This window comes from Chaetodon trifascialis, chromosome 6 (genome assembly GCF_039877785.1).
Source record: "Chaetodon trifascialis isolate fChaTrf1 chromosome 6, fChaTrf1.hap1, whole genome shotgun sequence".
NCBI lineage: Eukaryota > Metazoa > Chordata > Actinopteri > Chaetodontiformes > Chaetodontidae > Chaetodon > Chaetodon trifascialis.
In genome coordinates, this window is record NC_092061.1 from 21667371 (window position 1) to 21685989 (window position 18619).

At 42.0% G+C, this 18619-nt stretch overlaps 1 protein-coding gene across 2 annotated transcripts; it reads left to right on the top strand.

The window, feature by feature from the left end:
• The first annotated feature begins 913 nt into the window (after positions 1–913).
• Positions 914–11190, top strand: p2rx7 (purinergic receptor P2X, ligand-gated ion channel, 7). 2 transcript variants are annotated; one of them, XM_070964538.1, is made up of 13 exons: positions 914–1084; positions 1743–1890; positions 1981–2052; positions 2220–2292; positions 3495–3591; positions 5085–5165; positions 5523–5658; positions 6462–6598; positions 7327–7417; positions 7727–7792; positions 8462–8566; positions 8756–8863; positions 9327–11190. In XM_070964538.1, exons 1-13 carry the CDS (start codon positions 963–965, stop codon positions 9831–9833), a joined length of 1743 nt encoding a protein of 580 aa, XP_070820639.1. In that variant the 5' UTR covers positions 914–962; the 3' UTR covers positions 9834–11190. The 2 variants fall into 2 exon arrangements, with proteins under 2 accessions (XP_070820639.1, XP_070820641.1); XM_070964540.1 differs by lacking the exons at positions 914–1084; positions 1743–1890 and having other exon boundaries at positions 1984–2052; positions 2203–2292.
• The last annotated feature ends 7429 nt before the right edge of the window (positions 11191–18619 follow it).

Sequence of the window (18619 nt, forward strand, 5' to 3'; positions counted from 1 at the left end):
GCAACAAAAACTTTTTGTGTTAATCCACCTTTAAGGCTGTAACTAACGAATCCCTCCATTATGTTTTTTTTTTTTTTTTCAAATTCTAATTCGATTGAATATCTGAAATACTGAATCTGTAAGATGTCAAACAGTAGTGAAAACTGCCCATCACGGTTTCCCAGAGTCCAGGGTGATGTCAAATATTCTACCTACAGTGACAGAAAACACACAAAGGCTCACAAAGACCCTGCAGGTTCGGAGTTGTGCACCTGTGTCCTGTTCTGACAGACCTGCAGTCATCTGGCCAAGTGCTGCTGAGGAACAGCTCAGAAGAAGTTCATGTTTCACAGAACGGAGCAGCCAGACAAATTCTTCAGTGTTTGTGTGTTAGTGTGTGTGGGAGGCATAAAGGATTACCGTGGCTGACTGTGGGGCTCCTCTGGCGTCATCTGGAATAATACACCACATTTCTTTTGTGAAGTTTTTGTCAGAGTTATAATACAACTGTTCCTTCCTCTGCCCGGATCATCAAACCCCACAAACATCAGACACCTCAAAAGCACATTTTCTTTCAAGAGACACTAAAATAAAAAAAACAAAACTGATGAATCTCACATCTGTGCTATTCTAATTATTGCTGATCTGAAACCTTTTTGATCATAATTCTGATTATTATTATTGTTTTATTGATCCTGTGGAACTTTAAACTGTTGGTTTTTATTCTTATTGTTTCCACGTGGAGTCCAGGAAGACTAGCGAGAATAAATAGAGTTTTAATGGATTAATTGATTAACAGTTGATTTTGTGTGCGTCCGTCCGTGCGCGCGCGCGCAGCCGCTGTAATGATGCTTGGAAGTGAGAGCAGCTGCGGGAGTGTGGACACGTGACCGGCCTCGCGGGAAGAGGAGTCCTGAAGTGATTCAGAGATTCCTCCGCTGAGTGAAACTCAGCCGCCGCCGCAGCAGCAGCAGCAGCTCAGCATGCCGTGCAGCGGTGTTCTCGGGCTGTGTCAGTATGAGACCAACAAGCTGGTCCGGATCCAGAGCGTCCGGCTCGGCTCTCTCAAGTGGAGTCTGAACGGATTCATTCTGCTGTTCATCTGGTGAGTGAACATGTGAAGTGTTTCAGCCCCCGCATCTGTCCGCATGTTCGGGGACCTTTTCTGTCTTGTTCACTGTCACCAGCGCCTGAAGGCTGACACCGCAGCACCGCCAGCTGCCATGTTCCTCCGCAGAGGAGCCCAACCAAAATACATGAAGCATCATTTGAGTGTTTAACTAAAGCGGAACCAGTTCACACAGAAAGTCCTGAAAATGTATTTATCTGATGAATTCGTCTGTTTATGTTTTGTTTGTTTGTTCTCTGAAGTGCTTCTGCAGTGACTCAGTACTGGACATGTACACTGCAGGACTCAGAGAGACACATGGAAAAGGCATTGGTTAAAACTAAAGCAGCGGGTGCTGAGAAAGCCTGAATACAGCTGCAAAGAATTTGAAAATCCAAACATTTTTTAAGCTAAAATTCCAGATGTTCTCCTTTTGCTGCTTCTGCACTGTGAGAATTTGCTGGTTTTCTCTCTTTTATATCATTGTAAAGTGAATATTTTGGGGTTTTGGATAAAAACCAAATGATTAGCTGACGTTTTGTGCAGAATTCTGAAAACATTCATTCGTTGCAGACTTTTTGCACCTAACAAGCACGTGTAAACACCCCATGCCTTCAGAGAGTAAACAGTTTGTTTATGTTTTTGTGTTTTCCAGCATCATGATGCTGTGGAACAGGAAGTACCAGGAGTTTGACCTGGTGGTGAGCTCTGTAACCACCAAGGTGAAAGGTGTAGCTCAGACCAGCCTGCCTGGGGTTGGGGAGGTGGTCTGGGATGTGGTGGACTACAGCGGGCCCTCGCAGGTAGGAGCTCAGTCCTCTGTGTCCTCATTCCTCTGGGTATTGGGCCTTTGGCAAAATGGGAAATTTAAAGATGTTTTTTTTTCTTTCCAGGACAAAAACTCGTTCTTTGTGGTGACCAACATCATTGTCACAAAGAATCAGAAGCAGGGAAGATGCCCAGAGGTGCTCTTTCCCCATTATTATTAATATTATTACTCATCAGGTTGTAAGTCATTGAAGTAGTTCAATCTGTAGCTGCTGAGCCTCTATAAAAGTGCTGCTAATGATATGATGATTCAGATGAAAAGTTAGCAAAACTTTCTTATTTTGCAGCAGTGTTTATATTCCAGGTTCCACTCAAAGGCAGACTGTGTCGTACTGACCAAGACTGTGAGAAAGGAGCCTGGGATCAGCAGAGCCACGGTACACTGACTTCTCCCTCAGTGCACTTACATCCTTACTAGAAAGCAGCTTGTGCAGCTCATGGGTGAATGTGTTTACATGCACTGTAACCTGCGCCCTGCTCATCAGATGTGGTTTAACTCACTCAGGCTAACATGCTGTTATCAGGATACAATGATCCTGTTTATTCTCATCAAGCTAATTTGCTGCTCTTATTTTGAAATAAGGGCAAAATAAATACAGAGTTGAAACCATGATCAGTAATGTGATTGGCTGAGTGCTTATCACATGATTGCAGTTATATGAGTTTAAAGTTGGTGTGCTGGAAAGCCTCCCAGCATGCACTGGGGCAACAGGTTCATGGACCTCAGTCTCTGTTTAGCTGTTGCTGTGTGTTGTTTTGTTCTACACTGAGCTCCAGTGTTTCCACACTTCCATCACTGTGGAACAGTTAGATGTTAACAGCGAATTTGGTTTCCTTCAGTAGTCATTATGATAATGAAATTGATTGTGATAATTAACCAACAACACGTCCTGGTGGTTTCTCAATAACCTGCAAGTTCAGAATTCTACCAACACTCTCATGATAAATCTAAGAAAGCCTTTTATTTTGAAAAATTACTTTATGTTTGTGTTTCACCCTAAAACTCTTGGTCATGATTCGGCTAACTGTCAGTAAGCTGCACTATTGCAGGTTAGGGTTTTGGGACTTGTTGCTATGACAACAATTCCAAATGAATTTTAAACCAGTTTTGAAGAACAAAACAATCCAGACTCCTTTTTGGAGGCATTACAGACTTATTTTAACTGTAGTGTGGATATGAGTCAAATATTTAGCTCTGGAAACTTATTTAGACCTGTAGAGGCCACTCTGTGTGTGAGACTGCATTGTGGATGGACTTTAACTGAAGTTATTTTGAATAGTAGAGTCTGTTATCTCTCTGCTCTGCTATCACACCAGTGCTTTCATTGTCCCAAGTGGGTTGTTAGCAGTCGACACCTGTTTCAGTAAGAAGCTGGGGAATTTGTCATGAGTGTGCTGCAGCTGTAGCCTCAGACAGTGCAGTGCAGCAGCTCTCAGCTCTCTGCTGAATGAGAGATTGTGGTGATGCTTAAGCTGACACTGTTAGCACCTTGTCAGCTGCTGCAGAAATCCAGTGTGCAACTTTTCATGACAGCGCGAATACATTTGAAAGGCAGGACTGTTTGTTGTGCTTCTGCAGGTATTCAGACAGGATCGTGTGTGAAGTTTGATGTGATGAAGAAAACCTGTGAGGTTTCTGCGTGGTGTCCAACCGAAACCAAGACGAAACCTCCCAGGTAAACTCTACTGTGCTGTCAGATCAGCAGATCTAACATCTCACTCAGGATTATCATTTTTAATGACCCTCTGACTTGTTTTGTGCCGTAAACAGATTTAAGGAACAGCGTGTAAGACAAGGCCAGAATTTAGTGTGAAACATTCATGAAATGAACTAACATTATCAACAGAATGAGACGGTTCTGTTATGTCAGACACATCTGTGACCTGTGTTGCAGATATCTGCTGAAGTTAGCATGCTAACCAGGTAGCTGCAGCCCATCCTGGCTTGTAATACCACCACTCATCAAAACTGTGTGTGCCCTTGAGGTGTGAGAAACATTTGAATGCGTGTCCATCCTCCATATAACATTTGATTGATTCATTTATTTGTTTTATTTGAAATCCTGCATTGTTTACATCCATGTTTACTTTGCCTGCAGTCCTCTTCTTCCTTGTCTTCACTGGGAAGATCTGCAGCAGAAGCTGTCACATTACCACCGTCTGTTGATCAGTGCAATAGTATGAAACCACTGGTGGGACTGTGTACTGTGTGACCAGACAAACATGACCCACTCACTGACAAACAGCTCCACAGTACGAGATGTCAGACACTCCACAGGAAACCTTTAATGGCGACACATCATGCCTCCATGTCGTCTGCATGCTGACATGCTAAATGTTAGCATAATGAATGTTGTTGTTGCCCTGTCACCACAATGCATGCAATGCATGTCACCACACTGACATTCCAAGAGTTCAATGTTAAAAGTTAGCATTTGAGCATGCTAATGATACCACGTGAAAGTACTGCTGAGCTCAACAGAAAACAGTTTATCCTGATGTGAACTGAGATCTGACAGTGTGGAGTAGACAAGCTGAGCCTGTGATGAGGATGAACCTTGTTGAGTTAGGCAGGAACATCACCTTTCCTCTGGAGCCAGATGAGGCCATAGTTTGCCCCACTGCTGGTACAGTAAGAAGAGTGTTTTGTGGTCTGCAGCTTCACAGCACTGCCACTGTGGCTGTGGACTTGAACTGTGTTCCAGGTCATACTACAGATTAACTGCACATAATATGTATGTTCATCCTTCATAGTATACTTTAAAGTTCGTGGTATACTATTTTTGAAAGCAGTACTCAAGAAATTTACATTGAATTTACTTGAGCGTTTTATCCTCAGAGGAAGTCAGACATCAGCATTTTGTTTCTTTTCTGAAGCGTTCCTACGGATGTTTCACTTTGTGTATTTTTTCGCTGTCAGCAGCTTCTCCATTTCTTTTGTGCGTTGTGTTGTTTACATTTTTTGTTACTGTGTATATAAACTTTTTAAAGTATACTTTAAGTTGTCACTTTTGTACTTGAAACACACTAAATACTGAAAATGTGCTGAGAAGTAGTGTTTGGTTTGTTTTTGGGACACAAAGTGTGAGTCTTATTCAGAGGTGCAGTGTTTCTGTCATTAAAATGTACTATGTTGTGTGTATAATAGTTGTACTTTTCCATGATGCAGGCCTGCTCTGCTGGCAGCGGCTGAGAACTTCACAGTCCTCATCAAAAACAACATCCGATTCCCTGCGTTCAACTTCATCCGGTGAGTCAGCTCTGTGATTGATGCTCCTGATGCTGCAGCTGTGATTCTCCACCGATGGAGTTTAAAACACTTTTCTAACTTCATGCTGTGCAGCCACAGTTGTGTGAGCACAGCAGCAAGTTTCACATCGGTGGATTTTTGTTAAAGAAATATATTTTATTGTCAAGATCAGGGCCAGTTTGGAAGAATTAGCTTGTTAAGTTCCCTGCATTGTTTTATTCTTATCATGTCGACCTTCATCAGACACTGAAACTCGGATGACGTGTCTAAATGGTTTGCAGCTCTTCATCACTTCCCTTCAGCGGGAGAAGAGCTCTGACCTTCTGGGACCTTTTCGAGTCTGTTTTTGTTTTACAGAAGGAACATCCTCCCACAGATGAACGACGCCTATCTGCGGAGCTGTCAGAGAGGAAACGACTCGCTGTGTCCAATCTTCAGGCTGGGAGATGTCGTTCGAGAGGCGGGAGAGAAGTTCTCTGATTTGGCAGTAGAGGTGGAGTTTCATGTTCAGACGCTTCTGCAGTGAAAGCAATGTTCATTCTTCTTACAACCCAGTCTTATTGTTGTAGTTCAGTCTGATTACAGGCAGTTATGATAACATGAGCACCTTCACTGCTGAAGTATCAGAGTGCAGCAGTGTTGCCACACCAGTGTTTTTCCACTCAATCACAGCAGGAGATCAAGTAAAGCTGAAATGAAACAGCTGAAAAAAGGAAGTGTTTCCACAGCAAACTTTCTTTGGGTGTATGGAAGTGGAAAGTCAGCATTGTCAGCAGTGATTATTTCAAGTATTTGTAACATTCTGGCTGCATTTTTCTTGATGTCAGTGCAGTTATCTTCTTTGCTCTTTCTTTGTTCAAGGCACCCATTTATAGTTTTTGGCTGGACTGGCTGATTTTTCTCACTTACTTTCAATAAATAAAAAGGAAAAAGCTTCCCAGTAGTATAAACGCTAAATAAAATTTACTCCAGCTTTACCAGCTGCAGTATTTAAGTGATGAATACATTAATGCATCACTAATTATAATCCAGTAATAACATAGGTGATTCTGAAACTGGCCGTTCTGAATATTGAGTACTTTCACTTTTGGTATTTTAAAGATATTTTGATGCTAATGCTTTTGTATTTTTATTTGAGTGATATAGTGAATGCAGGACTGTAGCAGAGTATTTTTATACTGCAGTATTTCTTCTTTTACATGAGCAAAGACCTCAGTGCCTCTTCCACCTTTGAAGGATTTCCAGCAGTCTCCTTTGTGGTCAGTGAAGTTTTTCCATTGTCTCTGCCGACCACAGGGGGGCGTCATTGGCATCCTAATCAAGTGGGATTGCAACCTGGACCGACTCATGCAGCGCTGCCTTCCCAAATACACCTTCAGACGGCTGGACGAGAAAGAGAGCAACAAGACGCTCTACCCCGGCCTCAACTTCAGGTGAGCGAAGGTCAAAGGTCAAGCTGACCGTGTTCAGCATACTGTTTGTACGGTCTTGATCATTATAGCAGCTTTGATTGTTTTTAGACAAGCCAGCAGTTTGTGCTGATAGTCCATAACTGTTCAAAGGTTTCCATTCATTTCTATAAAACAATTAAGGCTTCAGTGTCTCTAAAATGATATTTCTGTTGGCTTGGAAACAACCTTTAGACCATCAAAATAAAATAAGAACATTATTGAATAACACACCACCAATAATTTTAATCTGTTGTACATTTACAAAAGTGCTGTACTTCAGTACAAATTTCGGGTACTTGTGCTTGAGTATTTCCATTTCATGCAACTTTAATACCACTTCTTTCATTACATTTGTCTAACAGCATTAGTTACTTACTTTTCAGATTACCATCCTTCCTGTCCAGTGAAAACCATGTATCTCCAAGTTTGAATGTGAATTTTTTCTGATAAACTGAAGAATGAAGCGTTCTTTTATGTGTTGAGAGTTTTACCCAACAATTACCCCCACAATTTAAAAAGCTCTTTTAAAAGACTTTTAGAGATATGTGGTTGTCACACAACATGAAGATGATAATCTTATAGAATATGATGCGTCTGCCACATCTTTGATTTCAGATTTAGGGGAAATAAAGCAGCTTCATGTCAAAGGCTCTTCTACCACATCAAGCTGCAGTGTTTTTATCATTTGTCATCTACTCTCTTCTGATCAGATATGCAAAGTACAACGTTGTGAACGGAGTGGAGGAGCGGACGCTGTACAAAGCATTCGGGATCAGGTTTGATGTTATGGTGTTCGGACAGGTGGGCTTTTTTACTTTTAGGGCTTTTTAATGTTGGGGATTCTCCATTTTTTAGACTGAATATATTTAAACTTATTTAGAGCTTTTGAATTTGTATGGGCATCTATTTTTTTGTTGTGGTTGAGAGGAAATTATTCTAATCAACAAGAGAAACTAACTTCTTTCTGATGGACAATATCCTTTATCATGAAATCGATTTCTCATGTCCTGTTAGCACACAGGAGCTCATGACCTCAGTATATGTGTAATTCTGGCTGGAGGAGAATGTGGAAAATTAAACCAAACAAGTGCGGGTTGCTCTGTTTTCCAGGCAGGAAAATTCAGCTTCATCCAGCTCATCATCTACATAGGATCGACGCTGTCGTACTACGCTCTGGTGAGAGACCACCCACTCTTCCCTGCTGTCACACACAAGTGTCCATTCATGCATTTGTCCTCCTCAGTACTGAACACAGTGGTGGTCAGTGTTAGAGTCCAGAGTGGCTACATCTGGATAACTTAATGACTCTCACTACAGACTGACCAGAAAGAGCTGAATCAGCTGAATGTGTCAGATGAAGGTGGCAGGAGGCAGAGGGTTTGGTGTTAAGATTAAAAGCTCTACAGAATACTTTAAATGTGTAAAATATTTCATGGTTCGAGCATCTCAAAAATTGAAGATTTGTTGTAATTCCTAGAGGCTCATCTGACACGCATTGAACGATTCAGATGGAGCGATGGGCCTGAATACGATATCACCGTCACACAGTGAGCTGTTACAGCATACCCGCTGAACGTCCCCGACATCAGAGTTCAGCACAAATCTAAAAAATGCAAACACTTCTTTGTTGCTATGCGTTGAGGATGCTGAACAGCAAATATTCCTCCTGGATTGAATCCGTTTATTTCAACAGAACAAAGCCATATTTGGTGTTGAACACAAATCCCAGGTATGCTGACACATCAGGGCTGTCACTTGCTAATGCAGGTGATGTGAAGCGTGAGTGCTGCAGATGAAGTGCGAGCTGCTGACTGCTGCTGAACCTCTGTGTGTCTTTTCCTCCAGACGACCATATTGATCGACTGGCTGATTGGAACCAGCTGTTACTCTGCAGAGGTCGGACAGAACTACTCGGAAAGGAAAGTGGAGTCAGTCCAAGACAAACAGAAGGTGATGAATGCTTTGATACCACCAGCATGGAGATATTGTATGTGCTGCAGCTGTAAACCCACAGCGACTGTCAGTTTAATACAAACCTGTGTTGTATGTTAATACAGTCTGGGAACTTTTCAAATGGCTGTAATCAGCTGGCTTATGATCATTCTGAATATCTTCTGGTACGATCTGACTGTGTGGCAGTGCATACTCTGTGTGTCCTACGTCGATGAGAACAGCATTCGGCTGGTGAAGAGATCACAGAAGAGAAGTCTGCAAGACGTCAAGCCGACGTCTGTTCAACCACGCAAGGTAAACCTGCTGAGAGAGATCTGCTAGACATCCAGAGAAATTACATGTTGAAATGGCCCATTTTTGGTGATGAAATACACTGAAATTAAGACCTGAAGTCTCCCTGTTGTTCCAAGACATTCACTTCAAATAAATAGAAAGTTTCAGGGTTGAAGCACCGACAGGTTGGAATTCATGAGTGATGAATGTCTGGTAACTTTTATCTTTATATTTAAATATTGAAGCAGATGCTTTTTTTTACTGGGTTAATGGTTAATGTGTAGATAGTGTGTCTGTAAATCCGGACAAAAACAATTATTTGCATGACTAGAGACCATGACAGGTAAGTGGGTGAATATATTCTGTGATTTAAGCGAACAGAACTTCAAAATGCTTAGAATAAAGCCATATTGAATTGAATTGAAAGTTGAAATTGCATTCTGAATCTTGTCATTGACTTCAGTGATATCTTTTGTCCTGACAGGAGGACGCAGGACACCTGAGAGCCATTCTGTCTCTGCTACTGCCGGGTGTTGGGGCTAATGATGATGCTCAGCCTCCCCTCGAACATAAACCCGACCTAAACCCCAAAGCCCGTCGTCCAGTCTGGTGTAAGTGCGACTGCTGCACTCCTTCGTCTGTCCCTCAGGAGGAGCTGTGCTGCCGGCAGAGCGGCGGCGCCTGCATCACCTCGTCTCCTTTATTCGAGCAGCTTGTGTTAAGTCGCTCTCTGCTGGAGGCCGTCCTTCTTTACCGGGACCCTCTGTCTTCACTTACCGATCGAGGCCAAACTGCCGCTATGCGTCACTGTGCCTACGGACAGTACATCAGCTGGAGGTTTGGGGTCCCACCTAACGACACCCACCCTGCCATCCCCAGTTGCTGCGTGAGGAGAATCAGGGAGGAGTACCCGAGCCCAGATGGACAGTACAGCGGCTTCAGACCTGCCAGGATGGCGTCCATGCAGGCCTGCGCCAACGGAGAGCTGTGAGGGGAGTGTTTCCACATTATGGAGCAGGGACTCCCAGCTGGCTGACCTACTAACAGTGCTCTTATGTTATGGCTGCCTTGCAAAGCAAAAAATGCAATAACTTTACTAAACTGGGCGGAAAATGAGTCAGTTTTTGACAGCTTGCGTTCGGTCAGAAGGGGAAAAACCTCACTGACTCAATAAATCAATGCATTTTCTCAGATCTGTAAGCAACATCTGTCTTTGACTGCTTAGAAAAAGAATCTGTGAAGCACTTTTTCACAGTTTCACTCCCTTTAAGGAGCTTTTTGCCTTTATGGGGCAGAAATTGCATTTTAATGGATTTCCCTGCCAGGAATGTGTTCACATCCGTCTTATCACTGAAAGGCATTATTTAAAAAAAAAAACAACAAACTCCTATTTCAAACTCCAAACAGGCCATGGCAATGGCTGCTAATTCACTGCTTGTGTGTTAAAGACCTGATTACAGTAACATGGTGTTTGTCATTTGTTTAATCCTCACACACAAGAAATGTCAAATCAAAAGTTTTTGGCGTCAGGGGAAATGTGGAGCTATTTCTAAAAGTCAGATGCAAAATCTGTGCACAGGAAGTCATTACAGCGAAGTTGCCAGGTTTGGTACCATAGTGCCTGTACAGAAACCAAAACCAAAATTTGTTCTCACTGACTGAATCTGGCAGGCTGCGCTGTACCTGGAGACATTGCACAGAAGTGCTGGGCGGATGGATAATGGATTCTCCTGACACCACAAATAGTTATTTTACCTTGTTTTAAACTAAACGTGTGAATTGGTTAGCTTTAAAGCTGTTTGTGGATTTTATTAGAGCAAGGCTAACTGTTTCCCCCTGCTTTCAGTCTCTATGCTAAGCTAGGCTAACCATATCCTGACTTACATACTTAAAAGAATAGTTCAACAATTCATTGCTTATTGGCTTTCTTGCCAAGAGATGGATGAGAAGATTGATCCCACTTTCTCATCTGTGTGTGAATGTGAAGCTATACCCAGCAGACTGGAAGCAGCAGGAAACAGCCTGGCTCTATCTGCACCTCTGATGCTCAATAACTAACATGATTGATTACTTATTGAATATTGCATGTTGTTGGTGTTTCTGTATGAAACACAGGAACACCATTCCTCCTTAATGGAGGAACCAGAAATGGCTCAGCACATAAACCGTACCATAAATACACCATAAACCGTAAAACGGATTTAATCTGTATGGCTTTTGTGCAGATGGAACAAATGATGTATAATGAGAGTAGCTTATATTGACCGTACAGACATGAGAGCGGTATGGATCTTCTAATTTAACTCTTGGTAAGAAAAGTGAATAAACCCCTTGACATGTTGAACTATTTCTTTTCTCATTGTTTAGTGCTAAATCTGCTCTGTTCAAGCATCTTTTCCATCATGCTGTGTGCACACTTTATTTTTTCCTCACAGGTAAGGAATGGAGGTGAACTCCACTGAATGGTGTCTGATGTAAAAGTGGTGTTGGAGGTTCAGTTTTGAGGATTTTATCGCAGGACTCTGAGTCATCTTCAGAGAAGTCGAGCAGCTGCTCTGGCTGAAAAAAGAGAAAACACCACTAATGGGCCAAAAATAAGTACATATGTCTCCAGACAGAGATAAGATACTTCATTTATCATACCAGGACATGGCTTCAGCATGCTAGCAGGGGGAGGTGGTCATACATGAACCATGATCCCTGCTGTATGAGAAAGACACCATTGTGTTACAGTCTAAAGAAACTGATCTACATGTCGAATAGTGAGTCACTTGTTGCCCGAATGAATAATTCATAGATTTATTTTCAAATGAAAAATACCCAATGAGGACAAAAATGAGCAAATCTTTGCATTACCTTTCAGTCTCTACTGTAAACTGCAGCACTGAATTTGCTTTCTCATGTTACTGATTCTCCTGAACTCAAGAAAGTTCTGTCAAAAATGTTCACGTGGCAATCAGAGATGAACTCTTTGAACCTGTCTTTAGCAAAATTAGCCCTAATATTTACTGAGTAATTGAAACGGGCTATGTTACATTATCCTCCAAAGACAACATTCAATTGTTCTTCAAAACATCAAACAAAAAAACTTAGCCCTTCTCCAAACTCACCTTCCCCCCCCAAATCACAGAGAAACCAAACTGCTGTGCTCTCTGGTTCAGAAGAGCTTTTTTGAAAAATTCCAATCTTCCTGCTTGTTGGATAACTTTCCTTCCTTTAAGGCTATGACACCATTCTCCTGTTACACTTTTTACAGTCTAGAGCAGAAATTTATCATCATCTTCAGCCTGTTTTCATGTGGAGTCCCACATGGATCAAGGTCAGGTCCACTTTTTTTGTACCCCCTCTAAAAAGACCATATCACTTTGACAGACTTGGACAGACTGTATAAAACATGCACATAGTTTCTGTGAAGTCACTCACAGGTTTTTGAAGAGCCACGGTGAAGCTCAGAGTCAGTGGCTCCAGTCGTCGCCATCTTGGGCGGTGATGGGCCGAATGAAGCCCGGTTGTTGAAACCTAACAACTAGCCATATGTAGGCAGAACTTTAAGCCCTGATATAATTTAAATGAGTTATGTATAAATTTACCCTGTGCAGTTGTCATAAATTAGGGGAATTACACCAAAACCATTCATTGTACCGGGCTGTAAACGTTCATTTCTGCTGTAAAGCTGGGCATTGTAATATGGATGTCTAAGGGGATTGGCTTGTTTTTGGAGCCAGTCTCAAGAGGCCATTCTGTTACTGAGTATTGTTGAAAAGAAAAGGTGATGTAACACAGGGCTAAACACGCCCTGTCCCAGATTTCTTGGAGCATGTTGACGGCATTAAATTAAAAATGCATGTATGTAAGTTTACTGTATTCAGTTGAATATCAGAAAGGATGAAAAGGATTTGTTTTTATGTACATTTTACACCACATGAATCAGAACTGGACACCAAAAACCAATAGTACATTTCTGAGTTTGATCAAATCGCCAGCTGGTTGGTGTAGAGGCCGTCGCTGTGGCTCCACATTCTGCCTTTACACAGTCCAACACTTCCTCTGTCACATCCAGTACAATAATAGTTGCAGTAATATTAGCTGTTTGCACCCCAGGCCATTCTTCTGGTGGCCTATTCGAGCACTTTTTTACGAGCACTTTCAAGCCTTCAGTTGCCCTACTGCGGCTCCAGATGTCGACCATTGTTTTTATAAATGGGCCATTTGAATGAAATAAGGGCTCTTTGTTAAACAACTCCAGGCCTGAAATATCTCCCGACGACTTGTTTCAGCAGAACACATCCCTGTTTCCTCCCATTACTCATCCACTGACCCTCCATTGCTGTTTTTGTTCACGGGGGTTTGAACAGGACCCAATGGTGGCTAATCTGTTAGCACATGTCTTTTTCCATCCATCCATTATCTATACCGCCTATCCCTTTCGGGGTTGCGGGGGGCTGGAGCCTGTCCCAGCTACAATGGGCGAGAGGCGGGGTACACCCTGAACCGGTCGCCAGCCGATTGCAGGGCCACATGCAAGGACAAACAACCATTCACACTCACACTCACACCTACGGACAATTTAGAGTCATCAATTAACCTAATGAGCATGTTTTTGGTCTGTGGGAGGAAGCCGGAGTACCCGGAGAGAACCCACGCATGCACGGGAAGAACATGCAAACTTCACACAGAAAGGCCCCGCCTGACCCGGGGATCGAACCGGCAACCTTCGTGCTGTGAGGCACGCGCACTACCTGCTGCGCCACCGTGCAGCCCACATGTCTTTTTGATTTAATCTTATTTTAAAAATGGCCCGGACTGAGGAATGACTGTACGGGCTTGGTTTCCAGTAAATTAGATTAACCTATATTCTCTGAAGACATATGCTTAAACAATGTGTGGCTTGTGTGTGTTTTCCTTACATGGACATCAGACAGTATGTTTTCAGCCTGCCTGTAAAACTATATTAAATCATTTATCGTTGCATTTTCTAGTTCTATATGCTGACAGTGTTAACCTGCAGACTGTGGATGGATGCATATGAAGTGTAAATGGGATGAAGGCCATTGCAGATGGATTATCTAATGGAAGTGGTGGTGGATGGATGATTTGATGCACATTGGCAGATGGCTTAATGGATGGATGGATTTGCAGATGGACGGACGATGGACACTGTACAGTACAGTAGACCTATTAAACGGTTGGATGGATGGATCAGTTGATGCACCTACAGAACTGTGAAAGCACATATTGTCTCAATTTGTTTATCACAAAAGCACACGTGAGCCTCAAGAGTCAAAGAGCAGCCAACTTTTAAGTGGATTTGCCCATTTCTATTTTTACTCAAGTGACATTTTCATAACAGTGTAAGATTAGTATGTTTACTGAAGCAAAGTACCTGACAATTCCTCTATCACAGGCTTTTAATAATAATATGAACATTTCTTTAAGACAGAAAAATCTCATTGGTAAACCTTACAGTGGAACACATGAGGTGCAGTGGTGGAATGTCACTACATTTAAACTACTATGTTATCCTCCAGTACATTTCAGATGTCTACATATCAGATGACATTTCATTTACATAAATGTTTGGTGTCCAATTATTATAATTATTATCCAATACAAAAGCCAAAAAAGACTTGAGAAAAGTCCAAAATATAAATACAGATTTGAGTATCAGAACTTTGTTTTTCTTCTTTCCTCTCCCATTAATCATCTCATGACGCCTCAGATGAGCAGCTGCAACAAACTGCTGCTTACACATTGATCCATCAGTATTACTAATGTATTATGTATTAAATCAGAATTTGCCAAAGAAGGACATTTTAACAGGCGGCATGGTGGCGCAAGCAGGTAGTGCGCGTGCCTCACAGCAAGAAGATTGCTGGCTTGATCCCCGGGCGGGGCATTTCTGTGTGAAGTTTGCATGTTCTTCCCGTGCATGCGTGGGTTCTCTCCGGGTACTCCGGCTTCCTCCCACAGACCAAAAACATGCTCATTAGGTGTGAGTGTGAGTGTGAATGGTTGTCTGTCTTTGCATGTTGCCCTGCGATCAGCTGGCGACCGGTACCCCGCCTCTCGCCCGCTGAAGCTGGGATAGGCGGTATAGAAAATGGATGGATGGAGATTTTAACTTTTAAAAACTTAAGTACATTTTGCCAACAGTACTTTTATACTTTTAATTAAAATAACCAAACAGCACCCCCTTGCAGAATATTCACAGTCAGCTAACTATGAATAAGTTTGTGAATTTTGTGAGCTTATATGTGACTTACAAACCAGCTCCATGATGTCATGTAACATTAAAATATTGTTCCATTCGAATATAATGGTGACCTGAGAGTATAGAAGTATTAACCAATATCTACAAGGAGGCGTTTTAGCAGCACTTAAACCTCAAACTTGGAGCATAAAATTGCACTTTAGGCCCTTAGCTTAGCATACAGACTGGAAGCAGTGTGAAACAGCTAGCCTGCCTCTGTTGTATTCACACTTTGCTTTTTATGTGAATTAAACAAACTAGATAAAACATGTAAATGAATGAACTTTGGACAGAACAAGGCAACACCCTTCACTCAGATCACTCTTATGATATGTTTTTTTCTGCAGCCTGGGACAACCTGCCGCATGTATTTATAGAGCTTCAGTAAGCCACTCTAAAACACTTAGTTGTTTGTCTCCCTCCTGTCCCTGTTTGACATGTCCTCTGCCCCCCCGCTCCCCCATCACCACACGTTCTTATAACTGATGAAATGTGACATTACTGATTAGACTGGCAACACACCTTAGTCATCACACTGGAGACAGACATACATCAGTGTAAGCATTAGTGGCTCAGTGAAAATATATTATGGAAATATTATACATTTATTTCCACACAATTCATTCTGCAGCTAAAAAGTTGATTTGGGGTGAAACAGGAGGTTGGAGACATTCCTGTGAATTCTCCATAACAGTAGAGACAAAACAATTCACCTAATCCATCAATATATTGCAAATAATGTGGAGTGGAAATAATATACATCAGTTGGACAAAGTGTATTTAAAGAGAGGGCCATAAAACATGATGAAGAATACGATGTGAAAGCTCAGTCGGCGTGGAGTCGCCACATCACTTCTCTGTAGCTCTGTTTACTCAGAGATTTAATGGATCGAGTAAAAACAGGCACGTAGGCCTTTAGTGTTTTGGGGACATGAGTTCAGTCTGAGGCCAACATGTGTTTAACATCACTACACTACTGGCAGAAAACTGCAATTTGAAATAACCTGGGAGTTTGTTATGGCATGAATCAGCTGAGAAAAACTGTTTTCCATCAAACTTTTCAGGAAATGCTGTATTTTATTTTATTCAATAGCAAGAATCCTGGTGTGTCCAAAAACCTTGGAAAGTGACAAAATGAAATATACTCAAACCAGACAGTATGCACACTACAGTCCATTCTGAAGGCGCAACCGATGCAAACTATTCTCCCACAATGCAAACATGGAAATGGAGGAGCTGCACACTGGGGGTGGTGATCAAACAGCTGCTGAAGGAAATGAAAATGAGAGTGTTCAGTTTCAAAGACATTTCTCCAACTCTTTGTGTAGTTAAATGAAACAGTGACATTTTTTGTAAACTACTCTAACAGCATACTATACACATTTGTCATCTACACGTGTTTCTTGTCAACACATTTGACCCAGTGAAGTCATCTACTGTGAGAGATGTCAACAAACAACTTCTCTCATCTGTCTCATCTGTTTTTATGTCCATTCTCTCTTTTCTATGTAAAGCACTCACTTGGTACCCTGTAAAGCACTTTGAGCTGCAAGTCCTTTATGAAAGGTGCTATAATAAGGATATAATTATTATTATTATTATTATTATTGGGATTGGCTCGCTTTTGGAGGAACTGCAGTCATTTGACATTCCATGTTTTGGCTTCATTTCTCAGAACCAGAGGTTGCTGCTTGGTTTTATTCAGGCTCAAAGAATTTCCATCATCCATTATTTGATAAACATGAAAAGAGTAAAGATCACATGAGTGCGGTACAAGCTATTGCCAACAAACACCCAAGCTAGCTGAAAAGCCAAGCGGCCCACGTGTTGAATGGCAAAACAAGATGAATAAAGGACAACAGCAAGCTCTGCGTGATGTGTATCTAAACACAGAACAAAATTACAAACAAGCCAAAGTTCCCTGATTAATGACTTTTTAATTTAAGTTTTGCCGTTAGCAAAAGGTCAAAGGTCACACACGGGGCAGAGGCGGATCAGTGCGAGATGTAGTAAACATGGCAGGTTACAGAGAATATTTAAGTCAACACCATCAAAAAAAAATACAACCAAAAAAAAAAAAGAAACGAGGAATGTTAAATGGACACAAGAAAAACTTAACTTAAAAAGAAGACAAGCAGAACTATATTCATAAACTGTATTCTTTATTTATTAGAACACATTCGGTCCCTCAGCACATCTTTGATTTGACATCTTTTTCATTCATTCTGTGTTACCGTCATTACCACCTACCCACAGCTTCCCCTGAACACACAAGCTGTTCTTGTTGTAACAGAAACTGCTGTGCTTGCAACTTTACAGCATCATTATTTGTTTGGCTTTTTGATGGCATGGGACTGTGTGTACTTCTCCATCCTTCCTCTTCTCTCTCTCCAGCTTCATGCCTGAGTGTGTGTGTGTGTGTGTGTGTGTGTTTGGGGGGGATTTTTGTTATTTGTTTTTTTAAAGCTGAGGGCAGAAATGAAAAAGGTTATATGATGTAACCTCTTATCTGCATTCTCGCTCACTTGTGAACAGTTGAAGCGTTTTAGTATTATGTCATTGAAAAATTGTGATGACCCATGATACTGTTGCTATTGTTGATGAATCCTCTTTCTTGGGGGGGGGGGGGGGGGGGCAACACTCATGCACTCCTGCAGTCACACATCAGTAACAATGATCACATCTCAGTCCTCAGTCTTTTCTGGCATCAACCTGAGCACGTTCATGAGTCTGAATCAACTGTATGTGTTAGTTAGAGGTTGTGAAAACTGATAATCCTGTTAGAAACTCTGAAACGAAAAGCTTTGAACTGGAATCAGATTGGCTGCACTTACAGCGTGCAGAGATTTAGATACACATGTACACATGAAAATGCACCGTACATACATGCATACAGTATGAACACGTGGCGACACATGTGATTACTGCACGCTGCAAAAAGTCACAAAAACAAGCTCTGAATATGCACACCGACCTGCCATCATTCACACTGACACACACACACGCACACACACACACACACGCATGCACACACACACACCTCCCCCTCCCCTTGCTGTACACTTCAGCCGTGCTAATTGAGGAAACCATTCATGTATGTGGAAATGGCTGAGGTGTTTCTGATCTGCTATCCGTCAGGGTGCTAAGCCGTGAAGCGCTGTCGAACAGCAGAATCCAGGAGCACTCTTTTCCCGCTCCCATTAGCACTGCGCAGCATCGTCCTCAATCACAACCCTGAGATGAATTCAAGAGGTGGCAAATTTAATTAAAAGCTAAAATTAGCTCTCATGTGCCAGCTGTGCATGTGTTTTGGTGCGTTTCCGTGTGTTGCGTGCTGCAAGTGGAGGCCCTCTTTCGTCTGATTTTAATGTGGGAATCTTTCCTAGGAGCCATTAGCTGAAATGCCTGTTTGGAAAAGTGTGTTTAACCTACGGGGAACCAGTTAATCTACAGCCCTCCACTGAAACAATGGAATGCAATTATGATTATTAAGTTATTTTGATGGTTGGATGAGCAGCTTACAGCCA